The sequence below is a fragment of the Glycine max genome, chromosome 1, assembly GCF_000004515.6.
Source record: "Glycine max cultivar Williams 82 chromosome 1, Glycine_max_v4.0, whole genome shotgun sequence".
Lineage (NCBI taxonomy): Eukaryota > Viridiplantae > Streptophyta > Magnoliopsida > Fabales > Fabaceae > Glycine > Glycine max.
The window spans coordinates 54,173,093-54,189,051 of record NC_016088.4 but is presented as its reverse complement, the minus strand read 5'-3'; the positions used below and the strand labels follow the sequence as shown (position 1 = coordinate 54,189,051).

The 15,959-nt window shown below is 34.2% G+C and overlaps 1 protein-coding gene and 1 long non-coding RNA gene across 3 annotated transcripts; both read left to right on the top strand.

The window, feature by feature from the left end:
- The first annotated feature begins 220 nt into the window (after positions 1–220).
- On the top strand, positions 221–7,070 carry LOC100813351 (uncharacterized). 2 transcript variants are annotated; one of them, XR_005892148.1, is made up of 7 exons: positions 221–1,128; positions 1,218–1,235; positions 1,350–1,553; positions 2,741–2,909; positions 3,703–3,786; positions 3,881–6,492; positions 6,611–7,070. It is a non-coding gene; the product is annotated as an uncharacterized lncRNA (long non-coding RNA). The 2 variants fall into 2 exon arrangements; XR_005892147.1 differs by having other exon boundaries at positions 221–1,235.
- A 1,752-nt stretch (positions 7,071–8,822) lies between these two features.
- On the top strand, positions 8,823–14,444 carry LOC100783594 (branched-chain amino acid aminotransferase 2, chloroplastic). Its single transcript, XM_003517315.5, has 10 exons — positions 8,823–9,174; positions 9,245–9,336; positions 9,445–9,619; positions 9,762–9,938; positions 10,027–10,158; positions 10,678–10,776; positions 11,217–11,333; positions 12,174–12,269; positions 13,806–13,918; positions 14,101–14,444. Exons 1-10 carry the CDS (start codon positions 9,070–9,072, stop codon positions 14,213–14,215), a joined length of 1,221 nt encoding a protein of 406 aa, XP_003517363.1. The 5' UTR covers positions 8,823–9,069; the 3' UTR covers positions 14,216–14,444.
- The last annotated feature ends 1,515 nt before the right edge of the window (positions 14,445–15,959 follow it).

The following is a 15,959-nucleotide window of genomic DNA, read 5'->3' as shown; positions in this document are numbered from 1 at the left end:
CGAAAGAAGATAGCCTTAACAGAACTGTACAGTACCAGTTGAAAGAAGCAAAGCAATTAGCGAGGCGGTGCCGGTGATCGGCGATGGCGATACCGATCACTCCTGATTCCGCAACACCTGCTTCGAGAACCCCTCCTCCCGAAGACGAAGAGATCTGGAAGCGTCTTAAACAAGCTGGCTTCGATTAGAATTCCATTCAACACAAAGATAAGGCCTCGCTTGTTGCCCATATCGCCATGCTTTTCTTTTATGCTTATGCCTAAAACAGTTTCAAGACTCAGGTTCGTAGACGTATGAGTAGTTATCATGCCAAAGATCAAAGAATCCTAAATGTGGTTCTGGGAAGTAATGGCGTGTTATTTATAACGTAAATTTGTTGGACTTCATAACTAGTAATGGTTAGTCAGCGAATTGCACATTATTTTTAATGAGACAAGGGAAATTAGGTGTTGTGTTGGGAATCCTAAGTTGAATAGGATATGTAAATGAGGAACAATTCATATTTTATCATTAATTTTTGAGATTGAATTAGACTTAAAATCCAAATTATAAGATGATATTAGAAGCTATGTCAATGGTTGTTATTGAACTTGTTAGACCACCTGTAATGAAGCTGTTATTAGATTACTCATAGATATTTAATCTTGTAAATTTCACACTCAATATATCTTGTCCTTGATGTAAGGGATGTGTGTTAAAGATCTCATATTAATTAGAGATATAACTAAAATAATTTATATAAGTGAAGACAACTTTTATCTTATGAGTTAACTTTAAGATTGAATGGGTCTCAAAACCAAGTTATAAGATTAAGCAGATTGTGCTATTCTTTGTTCTTTTATAAAGTCCTCTGCCTCGTGGCATATACTATATTAATGTTATTTTTGGTCCTTGGCCGACTCAAATGATTCTATAAGATTAAGCAGATTGTGCTATTCTTTGTTCTTTTATAAAGTCCTCTGCCTCGTGGCATATACTATATTAATGTTATTTTTGGTCCTTGGCCGACTCAAATGATTCTATATGGAATTTTTTTGGTATCATTTAAACAGTTGTGGCTTAATCATTATTTCTCAGATGGTTGGCAACTTAGCATCAATCACTTGCAAAGCAAGCTCTGAAAATTGGGTCGATTCTTAATTTTCTATTGAGTCCTGCAATATAGTTTGTTATCATTCAAATTAACCTTGTTTACATCAATTGAATTGCATTTTCAGGTGAATACGGCATAAAAGGTCCGTGGTTACTTTGATACAATAGTTGTGTCGCCTTATGCAAGTGACAGTGAAACTCATTTTTACCTTCTTGCTTTCAGCCTTTCACTTTGTACTAACCTGTATTTTACATAGATATATGATCAACTACACCATATGGGCTGTCTCATCTTCGAGAGAAAGGAATTGGCTTCCAAGTATGAGCAAGTTAAGGCTTCGATTGATTCATCCGAGTTTATGTGTAAGCATGATTCAACCATGACTTTGTCTGCACTAATTGAAGCAAGGAAACGGGAAGAAAGCTTGAAGAAGGCAGTAGGAGTCACAGAGGCATGTATAGTAAGCTTGTTGAATACAGTTTTTGATTTCGTATAAATTGACCTTTTCCTTCCTAAATGTTTGTGTATTTACTCTAGCTTGAGTATTTTATGGATTTCTGGAGCTTGAGAAGGCCTTGCTTGAGATGCGTACTGAATGTGTTGTGTTAGCTTATGGACAAGTGTATCAATTTTATCATAAATAATATAGATTAAAATGAAAATTCATGTATCGAATTCAGAGAGACTTTGATTGGTTGTATTTAAGTAAAGCAAACTCAATTATTAAGCAATAAAAAGAAATAGAAGGAGAAAAAATAAAGGATTGTGAATGTGAAAATTAGGGGTAAAAAAAAAAGAAAAAAATAACGAGAGGTAAACAATAATTTAAATGCAAAAGGATGACTTTAGAATGTGATAAAGTTGAGACCTAATATGCCAAAACTAGTTATAATGTAATACAAAAGATTTTTTCAATGAAATCCCTGAAATTCCTGATTTCATCCGTATCTACTTAATTACTCTCTATCTTTGATTTTTTGCACCAAGAGTATACTTTATTTATCTATTTCTCCCAAATTTCTTTACAAAGATAAAAATAATAAACCACATTAAGATAAGAGATATAAAAATTCTTGGACAAAACAAATGTCAATTTATTTTCTAGCAATGAGTTTATTTTGATATTCTTCCCCAGTTCTTTAAAAAATAATCATTTTTCAATACATTATTCTTTAAATATTATATGAATGATCACACTATAATAATACTAGGAAGCACAAAGAATTGTAATAGAAACAGAATTGCATTGAATAGATAATGAAAAAGAATTACAAGATTTTGGTCTCCAACCTCCCAACAAAAAGAGTTTGACCTCTCGTAACCATGAGTCAATAGAAGAAGGTTGGATGACTAATAACATGAAAAGGAGGAATGACTAAGAAAGAGGGTTTCTCATAAGGGAGAAACTTAGACTTTCGATTTCTTTCTTCACTGGTGAGACTTTATTTGTCTTTTCCTTCTATTTTCTACTCCTAATAAAAAAACTACAAGATATTAATTTCTTTATTATTTCATCTAAAATAATAATAAAATAAAGAAATTATAATCATTATTAGTCAAAATTGATTATCAAATTAACTTAGATTTCGCCCTTAAAACAAAGATTTCTGCTTGAGAGTAAAGTTTCTGAAGCACACCAATTGATAGATGAAGCGCAGAAAAAATCAACTGAGGCTGAGGCTGAGGCCAAGCTGCTTGCTGCGGCATCCTTTCAGGCAAAGGCTTGTGGATATAACGGTGTAGCAGGCAGGAAGCTTCGGGATGTTGAAGCACGTGAAGATGAACTCAAGTGGCAAATCATATCTTTCAAATCAGAGTATGTGTTTGTATGACTACGGTTTACATGTTTAATATCTCCCAATTTCTTTTACGTTATCTTGGACATGTTACGGATTCAGCTACGTGCCTTTGCATTTTTCTGTTTACAAATATTTTCTTTGGAGAATACTGTGCATTGTTTTATACATGGATGCTAAAGATGAGGTTATGCGACACGTCAAGAAAAAAAAAAATTGGTGGACTGAATTATGTTTTTGCTGTGGGCCACATGGTTGGACCTTTATTACTTAATATGTTTTCTCATCATTTGAAATCATTACAAAATTATACAGGCTAGGATGCAACTAACAGTTTTATATTCCGTATGCGCGATCATAATTGAACTGTAATGCTGTAATATTTTGATAGATTGATATTTGTTTAGAAATTAAGTTGACCTGTTTCAAACACACTCAATTGTGATGAAAAAGAGAAGGAGATAATTCGTGAAAGGCAATCCATTTCCGAAAGGCAAGAAAGTTTGCAGCAAGAACAGGAAAGGTTATTGCAATCACAAGCCTTGCTCAACCAGAGAGAGGACCACCTTTTTATTAGATCTCAGGAGTTAGATAGCCTTCAAAAAGAGTTGGAGGACATTGGGTACAAATATTAATAAGGAAAATGGAACCCTTTATGATGAGAAAAACAATTTGAAGCTGATGGAGGCCACCTTAATAAGAAGAGAGGAGATTTGTTTTAAAAAATTCTCAGCTGGGTCTAGATTAAACTAGTAATAATTTTTTTCTTCTAAATTTGTCTTGTTCATTTGCATATACATTTTGTGATTACAGGCACTAAGTAAACGGGAATCTGAGCTGAACAAGAAAGAGCGAGAATTGCTTGATTTTCAAGTGAAACTTGCTAGTCGAGAATCTGTATGTTCTCTCTCTCTATTTTCTCTACATTTCAACCTGTGAAGTTTTTTCTTTTTGTTTTTGTTTCTTTAATTTTGTTTGACGGAATATGTAGGATGAAACTCACAAAGTTACAGCTGTTCAGGAAGCTGAACTTATAGCAAGAAAGACTAACTTTGAAGCTGAGCTACAAATTGGTTGAGAATGAAATTGAGATGAGAAGACGGGCTTGGGAATTGAAGGAAGTAGATCTTACACAACGAGAGGAGCAACTCCTGGAAAGGAAGCATGAGTTGGAAATTCTGTCAAGGACACTGGGTGAGAAGGAGAAGGATCTGCTGGATATGTCAAGTGCTCTTAAAGAAAAAGATCAAAGCCTGAAAGCTTCTGAAAAGGAATTAGAGTTAAATAAAGTTCTTTTGCAAAAGGAGAAAGAAGAGATAAACATAACAAAGTTAGATGTACAGAAGTCTTTGGTATCATTGGAGAATAATTTAAGGCAATTTGACCATGCGGAGGAGAGACTCGAGGCCTTGAAAAGTGAAACAAATGACTAGTCAGTTTTGGAAGTGAAACTAAAGGAAGAAATTGCTCTTGTAAGATCTCAGAAGTTGGAGATTGTAGCGGAGGCAGATAAGCTGAAAGCAGAGAAAGCAAAGTTTGAAGTTGAGTGGGAGCTTCTTGATGAAAAGAAAGAAGAGCTGCAGAAAGAAGCAGAATACATAGCAGAGGCGAAGAAGGCAGTTTCGGCTTTCATTAAGGAGTATGACAAGCTAAGACAAGAGAAGGAAAATATGCGTGATCAGTATAAACGAGACTTAGAATCGGTTACCTGTGAACGAGAAGAGTTCATGACCAAGATGGCTGAGAGGCCAATGACTATGGACCTGCAAGACACTAGAGTCAGCAGTGAAAGGCCCAAAAGGAGGATTAACCCCCCCAAACACCTGGAGGATTACGTTTGAGGAAGCTCCAAATTCTGTTAGAAGAATGGCTATGCTGGCACTATAGGATTGCTTGGCACCAATTAGGAGAATATTCTTGTCTGCTAGAATAATTCTGTCATAGCCTTGATAGTGCATTCTGTTATTTCCTTTTGGTCTTTGTCATTTAGTACCTACGTATGCTATATATATCTAGCCTCTGTATGTACTAAGGGGATATATAAAGAAAATTATCAGACTCTTTTCTTCACCTTGCTTCTTTGGAGGTTCCTTAGTCGTCCTTGAATTCTAAGGATTGTTTCTGATATCCCTAACATCTTGGTGCTTTCATTGAGCACATGACTGAATCAACGCACTCCAAGTCCAATATGGACCACATCGAAGACGCCATTGCCAAACTCACATGAACATGACGAGTGGTTTGGCAAGATGCAGCAAGAGCGTGCAGATTTCTTGAGGGACGTTGAGATGCAGAAGAGGAATATGAATACCCTTATCGAGAAGAGGCACGAAGAAATAGAAAGTTGTTTGAAGGAAAGAGAAAAATCTTTTGAAGAAGAAAAGAACAATGAACTAGAATATATTAATGCTCTTAAGGAAAAAGCAGCAAAAGAGTCCCAACAGGTTTCCTTTGAGATGAGAAGACTTGAAACTGAGCGAGCAGAGATAAGTTTGGACCGTGAACAGAGAAAGAAGGAATGGGCTGAGCTAAATAAGTGCATTGAGGAACTCAAGGTTCAAAGGGATAAGCTCCAAAATCAGAGAGAACTGTTGCATGCTGATAGAATTGAAATTCATGCTCAGACTGGAGAATTGAAAAAACTAAAGGATCTTAAAATTGTCTTTGATGATATTGCTGACTGAGTTTTTTAATTCTGATATGGAGTCTATGAAGAAAAAATTGAAGCTGCGGACTCTTAAGCATGATGATCATTTAAATTCCCCCAAGGAAATAGAGGCTAATAAGAACAGCAACGGGTTTGACACACCATTTGTGCAAAAGTCATCCGTTGTTTCTCCTCCTAGCCCCGTTCGATCCTCATGGATCAAACGATGCACAGAACTAGTTTTTGGCGTTCCCCTGAGAAGCTACTCATTCATAATGATGACAAGGTGATAGCAATACTACCCAAGTCAGCAGGCCCAAGAGGATAATCAAAAGGCCCACTCACCTCCAGGATTTCGGATGACAACAGCTAGGAAAATATTTCTTTTGCACTGTCAGCAGTTGGTTATAACAACTTAGGACATTTTGCCAAATTCTGTTATGCTGGATTCTCTGCATTTGTATTTTGTGCTGCTGGCCAATGATTGGTATCTTTATCCCTCAACTGTATCCATTATAAATACCACTGAAAGAAATAAAATGGCCAGAGAATTATCAATTATCTATTTAGTTCATACAATCATAGTAGTAGCCTAGTATTAGCCTAACATAAGGTTGTGGTTAGCAATGGTCAAAAGCACTTGACGAATGACAACTCTCTTGATAATGTTGGCAAAAGGCAGCAAAGGAGATTTTCTTTTGGAGAACCGAAAGTAATACTTGACGTACCATCTCCAGCCGAAGATGTTTACAGAGTAAGTGATTTTGAATCTGAAATTAAGAAACATGTGAACCGAACTGTTCCCTTGGTTTGGGATGGATGTAATGTGAGCAAATGGAAAAGAGGCCGTGGGAACTTTGGAATTGGAGATCCACTTCAAGATACACTGAAGGATAAGAAACTGCGATCAGAAGACAACCAATAGAGAATCCTTTAGACCAGGTCACTTCAAGCAGGTACAACCCTAGTTATCTATCTATATATATTATTTAGCGTATACTGTAGTTTGTTAGCAATTTTTATATGTAGGTGCACTATAAATTCTGGAAGTTATCTATTGATTTTTATTTTCAGTGCGATTCTGACCCAAGCAAATCTGTCAAAGGTTCAGCAGTTGTCAATATTTTCAAATCAAGCACTAGGGAACACTGAAGGTACTGGTGTAGTGATGGTAGATAAGGTTATACATGTATCGGAGGTGACTTCTGAGAGGACTGATGCTATCAGTGTCCCCAATCAGGAATCAGCGGATCATTTTTGTGATCATACAATTGTTTTAGATAAATGCGATCTTCATGAGAACAAAATTTGAGCAATCAAATTCTCAAACTATAGAGATAGATATACCTTGTGGATCCAGTGTTTTCGCAAAATTGGAAGAAATATGCGAAGGAAACAGTGGACAAATTCCTGAGCATTGTTAGATAGTGAGTTACACTCGCTTTGCTTCTGTTTTCCTTTTTGTGTGAATACATTCCTTTGTACATATATCCTATATTCATTGCTTAATTTGACCTGTTTTCACTTGAGTCTACACTCTACTGTCTAATCTATAAATTTTGACATTAGAACTTGGACTCTCTTCTGGTTTATTCTCTTGTATTTTCTGTTTTGACGTATATTCTAGGTTCAAATAGGTATGCATCCCTTTCTGTTTTGTCTAGGAATCATATTATATGTTCCTGACGCTGTCTAAAACTTTTGAGTAGTCCTTTTATAGTGCAGATTTTATCTGATGAATAATGTTAACCTAACAGTTTAGCTGCTGTACTAGGGCCCGAAACTTTTGCCTCTTGTAGGCTGTCTTTCCAAGTTCCCCTCAGATATTTATGCACGTGTTGTTTCACTCTGAACAGGGACTATATAGGTGATGGATGTGCAGATTGGTAATGATAATTAACGTTGTTAAAATGTGTTTCTGGGGTGTATGAAGTGGGTCAATACCAAAACATTTCTATATGTTTGCTCCTGAAATCTTGATAATGTTTCATTTCCTTTACAGATGATGCATTTTGAAATATATCATATTGGTGGGGTTTATTTTTTTACAATGCAGCATGCAGGACATATATGGAGTTTGGAGAGGTAGTATGACCTAGTCCTTCACACATTATCGCTCAAATTACATTTAATTGAACAACTAATTAAGAGTAAAAATGTTAAAACAAGTTGATATATAAGTAATCAAACGTGCTATACTATGACTTCATAAAAGTGAAAATAAGAATAAATATTAACCTTTTTTTATAAATGGGTATTTTAATTTATTAATTCCTATATTACAAATACAAGTCTTTATCTTAGAAGTTAAAAGTGATGAGATTTCTTATTGTATACAGCTAGTGAGGGGATACGTGATTATGTGACTAGATTCAACAAGACCTGATTATGTGACGGAAAAAAATGTATACAAGTTATTTCATTTCTAATCAAATTAATTGTATAAGGGTCATTAAAAAAGTTAAGATATTAAAAATTCATTTTCATGATTCTTTTTAGGAATTTAAAACAATATGTTAAAAATGTAAAATTTTAATTTTTTTATATTTTTTTAGACCATTATGACATTATTTTTAGTGATAATTAATCTTTTTTCAATTATATTTTTTTCCATTAAAACTCATAAGATTTAAACTTGAAACCATATTTAAGAAGACTAAGTTTAATTTTACTTGAACTAATAATTTATTGGGTGAAATTATGTTTATATTCAAACAAATGAATGTTAAAATGTATAAATTACAAGAGAAATTTAAATTATAAAATGATAATTAATTTGAAAAAACAAATTAAATTTTGAAAAACAAAAGTAACACAAGTTTTAACAAAAAAAAATTGATTGAAAAATCTAATTATTCTTTAAAAAATAATATATGTTACGTGGAGATAATTTCTTTTCAATATTTAGTAATAAAAAAATATGTGTTAATCAAATATGTGAGGATATATTACATAAATAAACTTTAAATTATTTAGGTGGTAATTATAAATTTTCTCAAACAATTCAGAATTAATTTACACTTAAAATCTGGTATGTCCAAATCCAAACTTTCGCCAACGACTCAAGCCTAGTAGATTTAGATAAGCATGATGGATTTTAGCTAAGCACGTAGTATGATGCATTGGTATAAATAATAGCACACTATGACACAAGGTATCACAATTCTCAAACGTGATTTGACTGTGCTGGCTCTATTCCAAAAATCATAAAAATAAAATAAAAAAAATGGGGTAATCCACTGCACTCTAGATATAAATTGCGCGCAATGCAGTTTGCATTTGGACGGTTCAGCATCTTTAGTCGAATTTAAAATAATTTGTAATTTAAAAACCAACGTGTTTGGACAGATGAAAGCGCATGCGAGTTCATGGAAAGGTGTAGAGGATCGCAATCCCATCGATAACAGTAACAATCAATATTCTACAAGAGAGGAAAGGAGAGATTCAGAATCAGACAAGAAGCCACGTGCAGTACGTACCCTCTTCTTCTCGGTGTTGTTGGATTGGAATTGGACAGAAAACAGAAACAGAAAATGGAGAGCATTCGACTAATTTACCCGATCTGCCCCTCTCGACATTCTTCCTTTCTTCTCTCTCATCAATCTCCCTTCCTATGCGAACCTTCTCTCTCTCTCAAGGTCTTTTCATTTCTCGCTGACTCTCTTACTACCTTCTATTTTCCTTGCCTAATCTGTTTTCCCTTTGCAGCTTCGAAAGCAGTTTCCTCTCACTTCGCAGAATGTTCTGGAAGCCGCCTCTCCTCTCAGGCCTTCCGCCACTCTGTCTTCTGATCCCTACAGGTCCTTCCTTCCTTCTTATTTCTTTTCTTTTTATTTTATTTAGTTTCTTGTTTTTTTATGCCTCCGTTGTTTGATTGTAATAATGACTTGGAAACTGGACTGGAACAGTGAGACGATTGAATTAGCTGATATAGAATGGGACAACCTTGGGTTTGGGCTTCAACCCACTGATTATATGTATATCATGAAATGCACACGAGGTGGAACCTTTTCCAAAGGTGAATTGCAGCGTTTTGGGAACATCGAGTTGAACCCCTCCGCTGGAGTTTTAAACTATGGCCAGGTTGAGGCATATTGAGCTCTTAATTTTTCATTGTTCAGTTTGTTGAATTGCTTTTGACCTGAATAGCACAATGCTTGATATTTGAGTCCCGAATGGTGTGTTTGTTTGATGAAGAATGTATTTCTCTGCTTCCCGAATGTAGGGATTATTTGAGGGTTTGAAAGCATACCGCAAACAAGATGGGAGTATACTCCTCTTCCGTCCGGAAGAAAATGGTTTGCGGATGCAGATAGGTGCGGAGCGGATGTGCATGCCATCACCTACTATGGAGCAGTTTGTGGAAGCTGTGAAGGATACTGTTTTAGCTAACAAACGTTGGGTATGGGTGCTATAGAGTACTATCATTGCCATAAACATTTTAGAGATTGTAATGCACATCGGATTGATTAGGTGAAATTTGGTTTCAGGTTCCCCCTGCAGGTAAAGGTTCCTTGTATATTAGACCTTTGTTAATGGGAAGTGGACCTGTACTTGGTGTTGCACCTGCACCAGAGTACACATTTCTAATATATGTTTCACCTGTTGGGAACTACTTCAAGGTTAGGTATCTATTTTGGTATATTGAAAGACAGCTTCTTTACTTTTGTTTATACAAGTTTTTCAATTTCATTATCTACCTTAAGATGTAAATAACAAATTTTGATCCAAATCCCATAGGTAACAGAAATTTGAATGATTTACTCGAATATAGTTTTAAGTCTCGGACATGCTGGATATTGTGAGAATTGGGATGCAACTTCAATAGAAATTTAATTTTTATTGGGTTTTGCTGATGTGACTAAATGGATTTAATTTGTAGTACAAAAAGATGAACAAAACTTGCAGCAGTGTTCTAGGTGTCCAGATTGTTACCTCTTTTTTTCTTCTTTGTATGATTTATTAACAAGGCCTGAATGAAATTTGTCTGGTGTTGCTTGACTTATTTTCTACTTCTACAACTTATATTATTAATGCATTATCTTAATAATTATTATTTCCAACATAACATGTCATACTTGCTTTCTTTTTGTCACTTTTACTGTTGCAATTTTAGACATACTTTTCTCCCGTCACCACAGGAAGGTTTGGCCCCAATCAATTTGATTGTAGAAAATGAATTCCATCGTGCAACTCCTGGTGGCACTGGAGGTGTGAAGACCATTGGAAACTATGCTGCAGTAAGCCAGACGGCATCCCCTTCTCCTCCTTTCTTGTTTGTTGTCCACTGTCACTTGTTTCTACATGTTCTCTCTGTTTGCTTTAAATTTAAATCATCAACAATTTCAAACTGAAGATTTTTCTCATTTTTGTAATTTCAGTTGACATTTTATATTTATAACTAAATACCAAATTGCTTTCTTGTAATGACTAAATAGAAGAAAACTGAGGGTTTTCTTATGCTGCCTTCAGTTTTCTTCCTCTTACAATTACTATACATTTATTGACAGAACTGACCTTTATAACAACAATTTCAGAGTGTTGGCTTAAGTTATCTGTTTGGCTTCTTATATCTCATTTCTTGCCACTGGCAAACTTTACTTTTCTCTCGTTTTATTTTTTAATTATTGATTTTCTCTCTCTGTGTGCACATGTGCAATTATTCTTTTTTTCTTTGTAGGTTCTGAAGGCACAGTCTGAAGCAAAAGCTAAAGGCTACTCTGATGTTTTATACCTTGACTGTGTGCACAAAAGATATTTGGAGGAGGTTTCTTCATGCAACATTTTTGTTGTTAAGGTATTATACTCAATGAACCAGTTTGAATTCAAGATCATGTTCACACACATATATGTCATTGTTAATATGCATGGCTGTTACATTTTTATGCATTGAATTATTTGCCAGTTGCCACCACCTCTTTTCTCTCAAAAATACATAAACAATTTATCCAGACATGTACCTGCTGGAATAGTAAAGTGAATATCTTGTAGTAATCAGAATCACCATGCATTGAAATGTACCTGCAAATTTTCTATCAATTTCTTGAATGAGCCCCTTCAGCTGATTTGTAGTATTCTAGCTATACTTGCAAAATCAGTGTCAGTAATGGTAGCCTCTTGATCCATGATGCTTACTTCAACTAGTTGGTGCCTTTGCAAATTGCAAACTTTCAACTACTGAAAGTGAAATCCTCTCCTCTATGAAATCTTTCCCTTTTGCTTATCACCTTTCTGAAATGAAAATTGCAACCCAACTTGTAATTGTAGGATGTATAAATCATGTTGGCTACAAGGTCAAAAGTATTATTTGGGGTATACTGTCCACGGAATCCTACAAACATGTCTCGCCATCCGACTGGTGGCTTTAATAAAGGACACTTTTACACTAGTCTGAAGAAATTTGTTAGTTTCATACTTTCATATAATTCTTGTCCAGATGACTATGAAATTTTTCAATCTGGTCTTGTCACATGTTTTCTTTAGCATGAATTTTGGTGTAAACTTCCTAGGTGCTCTTTTGTGTATTTAAAGATTTCCTTTATCCCCCATGTTCAAGTTTACTTGCATTGTATTCAAACACTATCCATTTCGTTAGAACTCACTACGTTATACTTTCATTATCCCTATGTCCTTTCAGGGTAACATTATTTCAACTCCAGCTATTAAAGGGACAATCCTACCTGGCATTACTCGCAAAAGTATAATTGATGTGGCTCGAAGCGAAGGGTTTCAGGTACTCTAAATTTTTAGTCAAAGAGATGGTTCATCTATATTATCTGTTTGATATCTTACAATTGTGATATTTTATATCTTATTGAGCTATGCTTTCTAAATTACTACTACACAACCTTATCCCACTAAGTGAAGTTAGTTATATAGATCACACGATGTCATTTATCTCATTTAAAAAACAAATTCTCAAGGATATATTATTCACCATGAGGTCCCATTTAGTAATATATTTAATATCCTTGGTTTCCTTCTACTCCTTTTGATAGGACTAAAAAACACACAATCTACTATTTTTATTAGTGCCTTTTTTGGCCATCTTTCCTCTGCATGTGTCCCTATCACTTTAACGATCTTTTATATTTTCCTCAATAGATGTTGCACCAATATCTCCTTGTATGCAATCATCTTGTATCTTGTTCTTTCTTGTATGATCACACATCAACATACTTCTTGTTCTCTTACCCCTTTAAAGTTCTACATTCACTACCATAAAGTATAGATGGTTGTATAACATTAAGATAAAGTTTTGCTTTAAGCTTGGTAGGTACTTTGTGATCACAATCCCTGATGTCTTCCTCCATTTTAACTACCCAACTTGTATCTTGTGTGTGATATCTTCATTAATATTTCCTTCATTTTGTAATATACCATCTGCTAAAAGGATACATTTAGAGATAATCTTTTGTGTATCCCTACTATGCACATCCAATCCAAGACTAAGATTAAACAATGAATTCATTGCTAAACTTTGGTGTAAACCCATCCTTACAAAATAGTCCTTAGCCATGTCTTGAAGAGTTCTCACGCTAGTAGTTATTCCATCATACATGTCTTGTATAATCTGAAAATCCACCGTGCAAACACTTTTCTTTTTCAAAGTTTTCCACAAAACTTCTCTTGCACTAAATCATATGTTTTTTCTAAGTCAATAAAAACTATATGCAAGTATTATAATATTATTCTTTAATTTGGTACCTTTCTATCAACTTTTCCTCAACACTTCTCTTGCACTAAATCATATGTTTTTTCCGACAATAGAAACTATATGTAAGTATTATAATATTATTTTTTACTTTGGTACCTTTCTATCAACCTCCATAGAAGATAAATATCTTTTGTTGCAGACATTATTGTCCTAATTCCAGTTTTTATTTTTTCTACCCAGTATCTTCTCTTAATCTATACGCAGTTACATTTCCCCCTAATTTCATCGTGTGATTTATAAGTTTTAACCCTTTGTAGTTTACACAATTCTAAATATATATCTTGGTCTTATATATAGGGACCAAAGTGCTCCTTATCCCTTTGTTTTGGCATTGACCACCTAAATGGCTTTGGCTTGACTCTGATTCTATACGTATTTGTTTCTTAACCATTGATTCTTGCCAAGTTTTCCTCAATGTCAGCTGGAAAAGTCTTAACAGGATAGATGTGACAGGTTTTATTTAGATTTTAGACAACACTACACTTTACTTGTTTCTATTGGCCTTAGCTACACAATTTTATTCTTCATTTCCCACGGATCTGATATGTGTAGGTTGAGGAGCGATTAGTTTCAGTGGATGAATTGCTAGATGCTGATGAGGTTTTCTGCACGGGAACAGCTGTGGTTGTATCACCTGTTGGCAGTATTACTTATCTTGGCAAGAGGTACGTTGTAGTAATTGCGAAAGACAACTTGCATTTTGTACAAACAAATATGTTAACTGAGAGAACAAAGCAAAGTAACAAAAAAAAATGAAATTGATCAGATGTTTATCATTCATCCCCCACCCTGCTTAAAACCAAGTATCCTGCCAACTGAATTTTGACTCTTTTTTAAATTTCTACAGGGTAACATATGGGGATGGTATTGGCGTGGTTGCACAGCAACTTTATACTGTCCTTACCAGATTACAGATGGGTCTTACGGAGGATGAGATGAATTGGACTGTTGAGCTGAGATAAGCGCACTAAGAATAGCTTGCAGTTCATGTTTTGCTAAAACATGTTCTTTCAAAATTTTCCGAGCTCTAGAAGTTGCTTCTAAAATTTTGCTATCATATGATTAGCTGCTGTAGATAATACTATGGTGTGTTTATTGCTATTGAATGACTATAGCAAGTACATATGGTTGGCTCTTGCTATCTGGAGAAATCATTGCCAGTGGATTAGTTAACCTTTTATTTTAATTAAATATTAAGTATATTTAAATATTAAATATTTTATTTCAAATTATAAAACACAATTATTAATTCTTTTGACTAATGATACATGTAAAATAATATTTATAAAATTAATTAAATAAATTAATTGTTTTAATCATTTATTACTTTATCTATAAATAAAATATCATGAGTTAAGTCCTACGAAAAATTGCAATTTATCCTAAGGCATAAAAAAAAGCCATAGGAATTTGTTATAAGGTCCGTCCAATTAGAGGAGTTGATAAAATAGCTACGATGTAAAACACAGATGGAATGTTGCACAATATTTTATATTTTTATTTTTATTTTAAAGAGGCAGAGATGGAGAATGGAGATAGGACAGGATTTTTGAGATATTTGCTTCATAGCATAAACGTTTTTGAATTCCTACTTAAACGAATGTCCCTAATAAAGTAAACGAGTTAATCTAATTAGCATTATTATAAAGTATTTTCCTGACTCTCCGCATTATTCAAATTGAGAAAGACATAAAAATAATAATGATGAAGTATTTGGTCTCCCTCCTTAATTTCATAGGGGGGAATCCCTAATCAAGCGGTAATATACTAATATTAATTCTTCAACTCAAATAAGACGGACAATCAAGAAGGAATATGTGATGCACAGGTGTCTCTTAATCCGCAGACTATGCCACTAACAACGTGGATGGAATTTTCATTAACCCAGAAAGCATGCTTTTTCAAATGTAAGTATGATGTCTGAGTCTTTGTTTCATATGCCCTAATCTTTTTGACCTCTGTGCCTCCATTTTCATTTTTATACTTTCTAACTCCCCAAAAGCAAGCAACCAGAAGAAGAAACCGCGTAACTGACTCATGCGGAAAAGAAGCCGAGAGATTCAGAGCTAAAAAAAATATATAACTTAGTTGATTGAACGTGAATTATTAAAAAAAAAATCATATTATTTTCAATTCTTACGAATAAAAAATTATTTCTTCTTTAAAAGAATTTTTAGCAGTCCATTGATTAGGTTTCAACATTAATTTTTGGATTGCTGCAATCAGCCGCTGTCATGCTTACATAACTTGACCGGCCAAATCCAAATTAATCACCGATTATAGTAAAAAAAAAATATTTAGTCTAATTGAAAATTTAATCTTTTATTATTGCTCATATGTGACAATTCACAACTGCAATTAATGTCCCAAATTTACTTGAAAATAGAGGAATACGAAACAGTATACATGCGTATTTTACATAATTAACTAACTTGGCTATTAGGTTCACCTTGTCACTTTCTTTTAAATGCTTTTCCGAGTTCCATTCTAATTAGTGCGATTGGGTATTCAAAGCTTTACAAGTACACTGATTCAATAGAAATGTTCATTGATGATAGAACCTTCTCCGCAACACTTGGTCTCACTGCTACTACTGTAACTTAATTACCTTCAAAACTTTATTGGCCCTTTCATATATTTGGATTTTCTGCGTCACACTTGGTCTTATTGTTGACGAAGTGGTAATGTGATAGTTGAACGAATGGT

Excerpts from the sequence above, each read along its gene's own strand:
- LOC100783594 (XM_003517315.5), top strand. The coding sequence starts at position 9,070 with ATGGAGAGCATTCGACTAATTTACCCGATCTGCCCCTCTCGACATTCT. Across the intron at positions 10,159-10,677 it reads CTGTTGGGAACTACTTCAAG|GAAGGTTTGGCCCCAATCAA; the intron begins GTTAGGTATCTA and ends CCGTCACCACAG. Across the intron at positions 11,334-12,173 it reads GCAACATTTTTGTTGTTAAG|GGTAACATTATTTCAACTCC; the intron begins GTATTATACTCA and ends ATGTCCTTTCAG.